Below are 12,457 nucleotides of genomic sequence, written 5' to 3'. Positions count from 1 at the left end.
TTGGTTCAAGTCTTCCCTCCACCAATCAGGTGGGTGCCCTAACCACCGGGTTATGGGATATTCTGATTGGGGTTTGTAACCTTTTGTAACCTTTATGTTGAAATGTTTCCAATTAATATAAAGTTGTTTAAAAACATACGGGTACAATAAAACCCAGCTTTGTTTTCAGGTTCGAGCCTCTAGGTCGGTTACAGAAAATTAATTTAGTAGAGGACCTCTAGGTGACACTTTGGTCAAATCAAATTTTATTTAAAAGAAAAATGATTAGTTAGTCCTGGAACCTAATGGTACTCTTTTTTAATGTTTAATTGGAGCTCTCCTCATTTTTAACAAAACTACTCCTTTTATAATCTGTTATAATACTAATTAACATTTAGCCTAACCATTACTATAGTCATGTTTCCACGCCTCCTTATTGATTCTTTACATTACACATTATTTAAATTAACATCTACAGAAATGTCCTTCACACACTAACAATATAGATAGCGTTTTAATAAAACATTCACAATTTTTTGAAACATTTTATTAAAAACCTTGCTAAAACCAGCTAACCAAAATATAGCCACAGCATAATCTTAGGTCACGTCTTTGCTTATGGTAATTTTCCCATCTTATTGTCTCCAACTTATTTCTAACTTTCTCACATTAGCAACATCAATTTCCCAGTCTCCTCTATGCTTAGACCAGTTTAGGCCAAAACCTAATTTCTATTTAACATAGGTTACAGACTCCCTCAGTTTCTGTTGTTGAAGTGGTCCCAGTTTGGATAAATAATTAGCTATTGGGCCAGAGAGAGACAGCAAGCATGAGAGACTGACTCTGTGGCCTGGTGATGCAAGCAGTCACCCAGGAGACCCGGGATCTAGTCCCTCTGCTCCACTGACTTTTCAAAAATTATTTATCTACAATGGAACAGCTTCAATAGGAGAGACTGAGGGAGCCGCAGATTAGAATATCCCATAACCTAATGGTTAGGGTAGTCACCGGAGAGGTGGCAGATCCCTGTTCAAATACCTTCTCCTTGTCAGGTGGAACCAGGGCACTCTCCAGTCCCAGGTGAGAACGTTTAGCCCTGTGGCTAGGGTAACAAGGGATGTTCTCCTCCTCCTCCCCAGCTGCTTTGTTTAAACTCACTAATGGGTGCCTAATCCAGTAGGCAAAGTCTGAACATTCCTACTGGCTCAGGCGAGTTAGGCGAATGAAAAACTATCTTCCCCTGGTTTGTGGCTCGCCCTGGGGCTCGTGTCTGGATGCCTGGTGTGGAGCTGCAGTGCGTATGCTCAGAGACAGAAATATAGCCACCTAGGGAAGTTTTACTGCAAAAATTTAAAGGCTGAATGAGTTTAGGCACCTATGGGGTTTGGCGGCAACCTGTGTGTGAGGTTTGTGAATTCCAGGGGAGCCTGATTCTGGGACTTAGACGACTACTGCCATTTTGGATGCCTAAGTCCTTTTGTGAATCTAGCCCTTGATGACTTATGAAATCAGAGGGAAAACACTCTGCTATAATTAGTGAATATATGGACGATGTAGCACACTTAATATGTACCTTGATTTTTTTTCCATTTTAAACTAAAAGTGTCTCAATACTGCATAAACTTCTATTTCATTAGAAACAGAAAAGCTGCAGTGACCGTATGGCACCTAGTCGCTAGTTTACTGATCCAGTGACATAATTTAAGTGTTTATTTTTAATAAAATGTTGTATGTCTTCTGGTTTTAAAGCCAGTCTTCAGGATGTGAGCAAATAAGTGCCATCTTTTGGCTCTGAATCTGAATAAGTCAAAGGGAGCAGACAAAAGAACTTCCATGTTTTGCATCTAAGTCCCTGTAGGGTAGGTTGTATAGGGCTGTGTTTGTACATGATACTTCCTAAACCAAAACCTCTGACTTCACTATGGATAGTGCAAAAACAAATGCTTTGGAGGTCAAGCTATAGCGGTATGAGTCAAGGAATTCCACGTTTGTGTTAAATATGTTTTGTCATGCTGGGTGAATCCTGATTTGTGAGATTAAAGTTCAGATTTTTTTTGAAAATTGTGGAATTAGTGCTCTAGAATAATCTGACTTTATAGTATTTTAAATTAAACAGAAATGCTGTAGCTTGCTCCCAGAGGTCTTGTATACAGTGTGGCAGGGTCAGGGCCTGTGCAGCTGGAGAGAAACATTACAGGAGGCCCTCAGGTTATGCACAAAGCCCTCTCTGGGGTTTCATGTTTGCTTTTAGAGTTCTTATGCTACCAAAGAAACATAAAGCAACAAAACGCATGAGAGTCTCTGGCCCTATGCCCATAGTGCGGCTTAAATTCCTTCACCAAAATAACAAACCATCTATTAAACACACATAGTATAACCAGTGCAGCTCTTCTGCTTCTGGAGCTCCCTCTCCTGGCTGTAGAAAGCAGCCCTTTTCCCTCTCCGGGAAGTAGCCCAGCCTGTTTTTAAGTTTCTTAACCTAACTAGTCTCAGCTGCATCTGATCCTTTCCAGCTGGGAGTGCCTCCCTGAGATGCTCCAAGAGCTCTGCTAGAATTTAGTTTAAAAAAAAAATACAGTCCCCAAATCCACGCCACTGTCTGCATCAGTGGGACCTCCCTTTACACTCATGGCACTGCTGGGATGGGTACATTGTGGCTGCAGTGTGCAAAAAGACGTAAAGTTTATAGACCCTGTGACAAATACTACATGTGGATTGTGTCTGTAGCCTCTTATGAGAGTTTTAGTTGGATAAATAGTGTACACTTTCCTAGGGTGTAAAGGAATATCTAATTAAAACCCTAGAAATAATATGCTTTATTTTGGTTCTCTTGATTCTATGGCTGATGTGTAACCTGTAGTAATTACTATTGCAGATCAGAAATGTAAGAAAAGGAACCTTTGGTCTCACGAAGATTTTTGCTGTGACCACTGTTGCCAACAGCTTGAAACAAAGGAGAGAGAATGCCAGGATCTAAAAAGAAAGCTGGAGAAAGCCTGCAGGCACCTCCAGCTTGCAGTAAGGGAACACAAAGCTAAAGTAGAGCAAATCCAAGGTGAGTATCTCTCCTCACCTACATAGAATTCTGAATGGTTTCATTTCATGCTAGTTGTATGAATCTGTCCTTCATCTTTTGAGCTGTAGAGTGCAGCTGCTGTAATGGTGCATATCTAAATAACTCTCAGCCCTAATAAATTCCCTTTCTAATAGTAATCCTTCATCACAGCACTTTCTTCTGAACCTTTATATCCTAGCACAGAGATCAGCGTTTCGATGCATTCTTTGGTCTCTGAATGGAACTGTTCTAGGAAAAGTAACTGACAATGGATGTTCTTCGGGCAATTGTCCACATGGATCCCACTATAAGCGTGTATGCCCTGTGTGCACAAGCCCATAACCTTTTAGCAGCAGTGTCCACTGCAGCTGCATGTGTACTCTGCAGGGTAGAAAGAGCTGAGCCATCACAACTGCCACACAATTCCTTCTCACAGCCTGCAGTAGCGAGTCAGACCCCACTATTCTCCTCCTTTGCTGTAGTCCTTAGATTGTTTTAGAGTTAATAGCTTAGTTTTAGTCTTAGTGTAGTTTTAATAAGCTTTAAAGAGCCAGTGACTTAAATAATAATAAAGGGGTGGGGAAATCCACACAACTTTTTCCCTTTCTTTTTAGAAGCTAACCTTGCTACCGAGGAGTAGGTCCAAATGGCAGAGGACCGGCTTTAGAATCTTCCCTGCTTTAGAAACAGTTATGCCTGCCCAAGATGCACATACAAAATATCTGCTTTGTTTTGGGGAGTCTCTTGCCCCTAGCAACTGTGCCATTCAGAACTCTCTTTCTAAGTGCACACAAACAGCTCCTGATGCTCAAGGTCGGAAGGAGCAAAAATCTCTGGATGGAGCTTGGATCAGTTGCCTTCTCTAAAAGTCATCACCCCTCTGGCTTACCTAAACCAGCACCTTTGAAAATTGCATTGGCACATGAAACTTCAAAGACTGTAGGATCATGTTTTTCTGCTGTGCACTTTGTCCTCTATCTTTGGTGACAGATATTGTTTCCTTAGCACCATTGGCATCGGTGCCATATACTTCAGGTTCATTTGGTACCTCATCCTGATAAGACTTCTGCTGAGACTCCTCCACTGGTACCATCAGTCATGATACCATCAATATTGCTACTGCTTGCTATGTCCTCCAAGGCTACTTTCACGTCTCCTGCACATCCTACCATCACTCTGGAACTGGAGAACCCTTTGCTTGATGTGTCTCTTTATCTCTGGTACCTAAGTCTCTGCTGGTACTAGAACTCAGGGTGCCAAAGATGGACCAATGAGAGATGCTCTAATGGAATAAAACTGAAATGAAGATGAAACTCAAAGATATTAGTCCATTGTGGCAGCTTCTAGATCAGATGCTCAGCTTGACATCATTGTCGTACAGTTATGATTTAGGCAGAACTTCTATACCCTCCTTTATACCCTTCTTGTAAGGAGTTTGAGGTTGTACAAGGTGCATGCACATCCCCCATGGACGCTGCTAGCTAAAAGATCAGGGCTCACGGCAGCACTTACAGTGGAATCCCTATGGACAAGAGCATCTCTAAACTCCAGTTGCTGTAAGATAAGTAAACTGTTTTTCAACATGCTTCACTTGACCCTTCCTTCCCACCTGGTGTCACAGTTGTCACCTTAACACCTTTTTATAGAAAAGCATGCTAGATGTTTGTCACTATGAATATTTATACTCAGTCCTGTCTACCCCAGTAAGACAACCACTTCCATCACTTACTGCAAGAGGCATGCCCACTCACCGCATACCTTACTCACAGAGCCAGTGATTCCTGTGTATATAGCTTGTGCCATTGCAGACTTTATGGGCCTGGCCCAATGAAATATTTAACTGCACAAGCCAATGTGCACTGATTGAGTCAGAGGTCAAGATTAGGATCTGTGGACCACCAATACATTCAGTGTGCAAATTCTGACAGTGTTTAAATGACTTTGAGTATACAGTCAGATTAGACATACATAGCGAATCCCATCTTCCTTTAGCATGTCAGCTGGTGGTTGTTAAAAATACCATGATGCATGTGTGAAGTGTAAAATATGTGAAATGTTCTCTTTCTCCCATCCCAAAGAAGTCTCCCTATACTCCACTATAAATAACCTTTCTTCCTCCCCAACTTTTTCCTTCTAACATCCCTGCACTTCTGCCTGTAGCTAAGAGTAAAAATTACTTACAAAAATCTTCTAAACCACCACTGAGTCCGTCATACTGCTTTGATATTCAAACTTCAAATGTCCTGTGGTCTAGTTAGTTCCTAATGATGATGTCATTTTGATGGGATGGCATGGCATGTTGTAGCTGCCTTTGAAACTCTGACCTCTTATCACAGAGGCAGTAATTTTACATAACCTATGAAGATGTTTAAATGGATTAAAAACATACAGATCAATTATCTGTCTTGGTTTTTGTAGAAAACGAGAGAGTTCTAGAGGCTCTAATGGAAGAAAACTGTGAGATGAAGATGAAACTCAATGATCTGAAAACATGCAATGCACCACCCAGGTATTTTTAGAAAGCCTGAACAAACTGGCTTCCATAGAAGTCATCCTACCTGTCTTGTAGTTCTAAAGTACTGCATGTTTTGTGTGCTTTCAGGTCATTGTCAGAGGGGGCTATTTCAAAATCTTGTACCTCCTGTGATGGTGTAAAAGGCTTGGAAGAAATGCGCTCACAGTATATTAAAGCTGTGGGCAAAATTAAGGGTAAGTGCTAATGAGCGTAAGTTCACATACACAAATGCAAATCACACTCTCCTCATCAGCCAGTTTATGCAAGAATCCAAACCAGTGTCAGATTTCTGACAGTCTGCTGAGGAGTGAAATTTGCTGCCTAGTGAAATATTTCATTGGAGTTATTTGCTCCTTTTCACCTTTCCCTTCCTAAATAACACGTGTGTGTATGTGTATATGAAAGACATCTGTGTTCTCTTCTTGCACTCAAGTGTCTCTTAAGATCTCACATTCATACCTCACATTGTGTGCTCTCCTGGTAGATATTAGTTTCCTTAATTCAACTTCTTGCATTCTCTCTCTTATCATTTAATCCTTTAAAAACTCATTGCAACAAGTATGGGCCTGATTCTGCCAGCCTTACTTACTTTCTGGTACATGATTACATGGCAATGAGGCTACTCTTCTAGTACAATACTAGTCAATGTGAGGAAGGCTGGCAGAGTCTAGCCCCGTACAAATTGTTTTAAGCTGTTGTTATAAATGGCAAGGGCTACTTTGTGTCCTTGAATAACTGGGCTCTATTGTTTCTTCTGCACTATAACTTTCAGCAAATGACAACCTTCCCCACCAAAGAATTTGTCCTCGGGGACATTTCATTGTCCCTTGTTTTATATCACCACATTCCAGGCCCTATGTTTTAACCACGCTCTTTTTGGCTGAAGAGGACTAGATCAAATGCCATTCCTTATTTGACTGTAGTTGTTACTGTTGAGTGCCATGCTGCCATTGCAACACTTCTACCCTCAATCTCCCTGCCCCTTGGCCAGGCTGTCTCAAATCCTTTTTTCCTTTTGAGACTCCATACTAATGAAATTTCATTTATGTAGGTGATATGCTTCGTTACATCCATGAAAGCAAAGAGAGGGCAGCTGAAATGATTAAAGCAGAGGTTTTAAGGGAACGTCAAGAGACTGCCCGGAAAATGCGCAAATACTATTTGATTTGTCTTCAGCAACTTCTCAATGATGATGGGAAACACGAAGGGTGAGTCCCAAACAAATACATTCGAAATTATTGTATAGCACATATACTTGAAGAAAATACATATACAGGAATATTAAAAAGAAGTATATTAAGCCCCCAATTAGTTGCCCATTGTTTGTTTGTTCTGAGGTTGTGCTGGTCCGCAAGCCCAGCTCAGTCTGCTTTAAACTCCATCAAATACATACTTTGGTGTGGGTCCTTCAGTCCAGCTGGCATCCTCTTCAGTGAACTTTGGGACTGAGACTAGCTGAGCAGCCTTTCTTAATACCTTCTCAACAAGTACCCTTGATTCTCCAGAAAGTTTCCATCAAGTAGACAGGTGAACAGGAAAACCTCATGTTGTGACTTCACAGCAATTGTGCAGCTTTACAAAAATTAAATCAGGCTTTAAATGTGACCTGTAAAAGGATGGGGAATGAGCTTGTACCTTTTCTTGCTTGCTTGAAGTATTAAAAGGTTGTGGAATGTTTTAAACTAAACAAAATTTCTATTTTTGGTTTTTATTTCCCCCCCCCCTCTGGCTTTTCTGGAAAACTTGTCTGAGGGGGTCACAGATACTGTTACTTTTCTTTGGTTTAATTGAAGGGACAGGGTAATTTGAAATTCTAACACATTTTTTCTCTGGAGTGTTTGTGTGGCAAGTGAGGTAAATAGGTATTAAGAAATACAAGTGACTGGCAGTCTGAATTAAAAAACACCTCCCATCTTCATCAGGTTTCATTTCCTTTAAACTTTGATGGCATAATCCTACCAATTCATAGTCTCCTAGGATAGACTAGTGCTGGATTTCTATTGTTAGAAGAAGAAAAAGCGCCAAAGTTATAACATTTTGCAGTAATGGGGGTTCAGGAGTCAACATTTCAGTCCTTTATAGAACATAAATTCAAAATGGGCATGTACTCATTTTTTTCCCTCCCTTTTTATACATGTCTTTTAATAAATGGCCAGTTAGTTAAAGGGGAAAGGGTATAAGATTTAGTATTACAAGAGATGTCAGTGAGACTGGCAAAACAGCCTAGGAAAAGCTAGTTAGCTTCAAAAACTTACTGATTTTAAATATTCTGGGGTTCTCAACAGGGCTGAAAAGAAAATAATGAATGCTGCTAGCAAGCTTGCTACAATGGCAAAAGTGCTTGAAACGCCTGTTCAGAGCACACCGCAGAACAAAAATGCCCACTCAAGTAAGTTGGAGTGACAAGTTGGTTCCCTTCCTTCCCCCTCGTATAGGTTTAATCCATTTAGCAGTGAAAACGCAGGTGGGCAGTGGGAGTAATTTTTTTTTCTTTGCTTTGCCATCATTTGCATAGGCGGTAACTTAAAAATGTAAACCACTTGATTTAACATCACTAGTATTGACAACTCTCATTATATAAACTGACTTTTTCCCAACATTAATGCTTCCTTAAATTAATCTTTTTTTTTTTCTTTCTCTCCCCTTCTCTTAGCCCTGCCACAAAATTCTGAACTGCCAACTGGAGTTGAGCAATCAAAAAGAAATCACATTCATCAAACTAGGCTAGCCCATATGGAAAGCAAATCATGTGGCGAAAGTATTGCCAAAAAAGCCAGTGATCAAGTTGTTCAGAAACGTGTACCTTGTAACTTAAGACAGCAGCTTGATGCAGTAGAGGCTGAAACCCAGTTTGGGCTTTATGAAAGAGTAAATATCCAAAGTAGCGGGAGCACTTCTAAACAGCCAGCTGATAATTCAAGAGACACTGTGTTAGAATTTTGTCCGGCTGAAGATGGAGGAAGGCTTAGAAATGGCTGTGTCTCAAATACCGACAAAGGTCCGACAAATACTGCTAGCACTACAGCACTTCAAAAGGCATCCTCGTGTGTTCCTCAGGTGAAGTTTGGAAACACGCGTACATCCAGCTCTATAAATAGCTTTTCCGACTCTGGGCCAGCTCATGTAATGTTTGAAAACCAGATTCAAAGACCAGATTTAAACAAATTTAAATGTAACCAGCCAAATACATATGGGGAGCCAACATCTGAGAGAACTCAGGGGTTTGACATTCAAGAAACTCCAGTAAGGGATGACGGAAGCTCTGCTGACTGGAGTTCAGTTAGTGGGAGTCTACATTTGGATAGTGGTGATATGCCCTTCTTGTATCCTGTGCAAAAAGCAAGTTCTAATGCAGAAGCACAACATACGGCCTGTGAACAGTTTCCTATGACCAACTTGTTTCTTAATGCAGATGAAAATGTTGGTACATTTTGTAGGCAACTTACCAGCAAAGCCAAGATTCTTGGTGCAAAAAGTGAAGCCATACTTCACAGTAATGAGCAACTGAACATAAACCCAGGACACAATTCATACAGGAACGCTGAGAAATCAAATTTGGATGTCTCACAACAACGCAATGCAACCCCATATTCGAATATAGGAAAAGGCTATAACCAATATTCAAGGAAACTGAGACTGGATGCTAAATCTTTTCAGCAAGATAGTGGCTTTGATAGCCCACTTCCTAACTTGGATTAACATCAATAATTCTTCAAACATTAGTTTAGAAGAAACTAATATATTTCAATGCAAACTTGGGGCATGCAGAAAACCTATTATTCTAGAAACTTGTGGGTTTTATCCATTTTGTGATCTCTCAGTGTTATGTGACTTGAGACTGTTACATGAAAAAACAATCATAAAATTACTTGAAATATCGATGTAGGCTTTTGTTTACCGTGGTTATCTGGCTTCACAGTTATGTACAGTGTTTTATATAAGTGTGTGTATTTTTTGTTTAAACAATCTATTTTTGTACTTTGATTAGTTTGCAGTGCAATGTTACATTTTTATTTATATATAAATAAAACTACTTTTAATTGTAGTCCCTTTTACAATCAGTATAAAAGGTTAGTGTGCATTAGAGATGTTTTTCAGAATCTGTTTGAAATGGTCAGGCATTTCATCCCTGTAAGCGCCAGTGTATATGTAAGTTATAACCATAAACAGTTACATATGTTTTTATAAAATGATTATCAGTCTTTTATACTCTGAATCAAACTCCAAGCATGTGCCATCTCTTTGAACATATGTACAGTGAAAGCTGGTTCACTTCTGACTGAGAAAAAAGATCTTAGCTTTGTTTTCAATAAAGCAGCGTAACTTCATTTCACAGCTATTCCTAGATAGCATTGACTATCCTCTTAATTCAAACTAAAGACTTAGTAATATTTCTCGTGGTGCTTTAATAACTTCCATTAAAGACCTGCTTGTGTTTCTCTGAAACACTCTCTTTAGCTCATTCTGCCTCTAACCTATATTTTTTACTTTTGGGTTGCCTTTGCTTTTGTTTCTAAGGATATTTATATGAAAACATGAATTTTGCTGTTTGCTTCATCTGCTCCTGCTGTTTGTTTCTCACACAAAGTCCAAACTTGTTGTGACAATACAACATCCATTATGACTAATAGTACAGTTATAACCCAAGGATTCACTTGAAGAGTGGTATGAACCGCAGTCACAGATGAACGTCTAAGTAACAATCATTTTTCTGTATAAATGTCTGCAATAATTAGAGAAAAGAACTATAGAAGCAGATCACTCTCCAGCGAATCCGTTTTCTATGAGGTGTTTGCTCTTCAAAGTTTTTGAGTTACAAGCTCACTAGGAGTACTTTTATCTTTCATATTTGCTTATTCTAGGGTGGAAAAAGGACGATGGCACAACATACAGCTATGGTTAGGACTGTTTTTTGAGTCTTCAGGGTTAAAACTTGAACTGCACAAAGTTTTATGAGCAATATAGTCTACTTTTAAAAGAAGGATAGAGCAGTGTTAAATAAAAACAAAAACTTCAAATGAAAAATGTATTTAATTTGTTCTACAAAAATGTCTTAATTGGCTACTTTAACTTTCATGCTAGTTGGCTTGGCAGATATGCATTACATCTCCCTGATTTGAAATTAGGTCAAGGGCTCTAATATGAGAATTCTGAAATTCTTGGTGGTCCTTTCATGTTATCCATAAACCCAATCCTGCTTCCTCTGTAGGCAAGGTTTTGCCATTATCTTCAATGGGAGCAAGATCAGGCCACAAGAGACCTCTTGTGCCTAAACCAGCATGAACAGCGGCTAAGCTCAAAGGCCCGATTCCCAGCTTTTATCTGAGTAAATAACTGTGCTGTCTGTAAAGGGGAAAGTTTTACCAGTTATATCTCTATAACCCTCCCATCTGAACGCTTATTCCGGTATCAGTGGCGCTTTTTTTTTTTTTTTTTTTTTTTTGGTTTAACTCTTTCACAATAAAGGGAGCTGAGAAAAGCACACTTATACTAGAATAAGAGTTCCCATACAGACTTTGTAACGGACTAACTGTGCCTGTTTAAATTCACACCGGAGATTATACCAAAACACCTTTTTCATGTAGACAATCCTGTGACTGTAAAAGTTAATATGCAGCTGTTCTGCAAAACAAGCAATTGAGCACACAAATTGGGCATCTGCCTGATTTGTGGTTCAAAACTAAATTCTAAATTCATCTTCCCCCATTATTGATCAAAAAGTTCCAAAGTGTAAGCACTGTTTAAAAGATTGGTCTATGATGGTTCAAGTGGATTTCTCATTTTTTTCCAGAAGTAATAAGCAAATCCAGACTTTTTCTAAATTTTAAATCTTCCAGTAGTCTTATTCTGATGCAAAAAAGCTTTTTAAATGCCCTTTCAAAACTTCTAACTTCCTACAACATATTGCTTTACCTTTTATTAATATAGCTACCAATTTTAGACATATAATATACAACTTGCATTTTAGTTTTGTTGTAGTTTTTAAAAATTGCCTTAAGCAGTTGTTTGAAGGCCAGTGAATCCAGTTCAAACTGAAGTAATAAACATCCAAATCAAGCTCAAGTCTGAACAGCTGATAAAGTTCAGTCACATGTTGGATTAAAAGAAGAGCTACACTGAGCAGAGACAACCTTCCTGCAACAACAATTGCTTTCAAGCAAGCTATGGCGGGCTAAAGCAGATTGATAGCGTTGAGGAAACCAGATAAACTCTGTTTAACAAACTGAAGCACCTTTTGTCTTGGGTTTGGGAAGGATTTCCTCTTATGCACTGCCTTTCTCCACTACCTAGTAGAAGGCTTTTTTATGTAGGTAGGAGGTAAGATACAAGTCCTCTCTCACAGTTTGAAAAAATAGGGATAATTAAATCTGAGATCCATTGACCAACCTTCTCCTGTTTAATAATTTAATGTCCCATAAAGTATCACAGCAGTAGACATAAGCTACTAATCCATAGCAACTATAAAAATCTTCACGCACAGTAATATTGTATGTGTAGCTGGAAAACTAGTTAAAGTGTTCCCCCGCTCAGTGTTAATGGTATATTAGCCTCCCTAATGAGACTTCACTGCAGAAGACTGAAGGGAAGATGGCCCCAAACAAGCAGCAACAAGAGTTTCCTGATGAGTAAGGATTTGAGTCCCTGTGAGGGCTGGGACAACAACAAATCTAAGCCCCCTTGTGAATAGCAATTCCTAGGCCCCTGCTCCTCTAATATCAAGAGGGAAGAATGAAGCAATAACTGACTAAAACAGCAGCAGCCCCTGGAACTGTGAGTGATGGGGAAAGGTTAGTGTTGCAATTTGTGGTTGGATTTGTAGAGTTGCATGAAGGCTTGTAATGCAGCCACTGAAAGAGAATGTTGCAAAATAAGTTTACCATGTGTCTTCTCCCACTTGGTTATATACT

The 12,457-nt window shown here is 39.4% G+C and overlaps 1 protein-coding gene across 9 annotated transcripts in view; it reads left to right on the top strand.

Annotated features, from left to right (window-relative positions):
* Nucleotides 1–9,739, top strand: part of CEP152 (centrosomal protein 152) — a 49,628-nt gene extending 39,889 nt beyond the window's left edge. For 8 of the 9 annotated variants that reach the window (XM_048867787.2, XM_048867781.2, XM_048867784.2 and 5 more), the window contains 6 exons: nt 2,855–3,034; nt 5,453–5,543; nt 5,637–5,743; nt 6,601–6,757; nt 7,835–7,938; nt 8,203–9,739. In XM_048867787.2, coding sequence (XP_048723744.2) covers nt 2,855–3,034; nt 5,453–5,543; nt 5,637–5,743; nt 6,601–6,757; nt 7,835–7,938; nt 8,203–9,248 — 1,685 coding nt within the window. In that variant the 3' untranslated portion in view covers nt 9,249–9,739. The remainder of the gene's footprint in view (nt 1–2,854; nt 3,035–5,452; nt 5,544–5,636; nt 5,744–6,600; nt 6,758–7,834; nt 7,939–8,202) is intronic. The other variant, XM_075133114.1, reaches the window with a different exon arrangement.
* The last annotated feature ends 2,718 nt before the right edge of the window (nt 9,740–12,457 follow it).

The sequence above is a fragment of the Caretta caretta genome, chromosome 10 (assembly GCF_965140235.1).
Source record: "Caretta caretta isolate rCarCar2 chromosome 10, rCarCar1.hap1, whole genome shotgun sequence".
Classification (NCBI taxonomy): domain Eukaryota; kingdom Metazoa; phylum Chordata; order Testudines; family Cheloniidae; genus Caretta; species Caretta caretta.
Note: the sequence above shows the minus strand (reverse complement) of the source record. Positions and strands in the feature narration are given on the sequence as shown.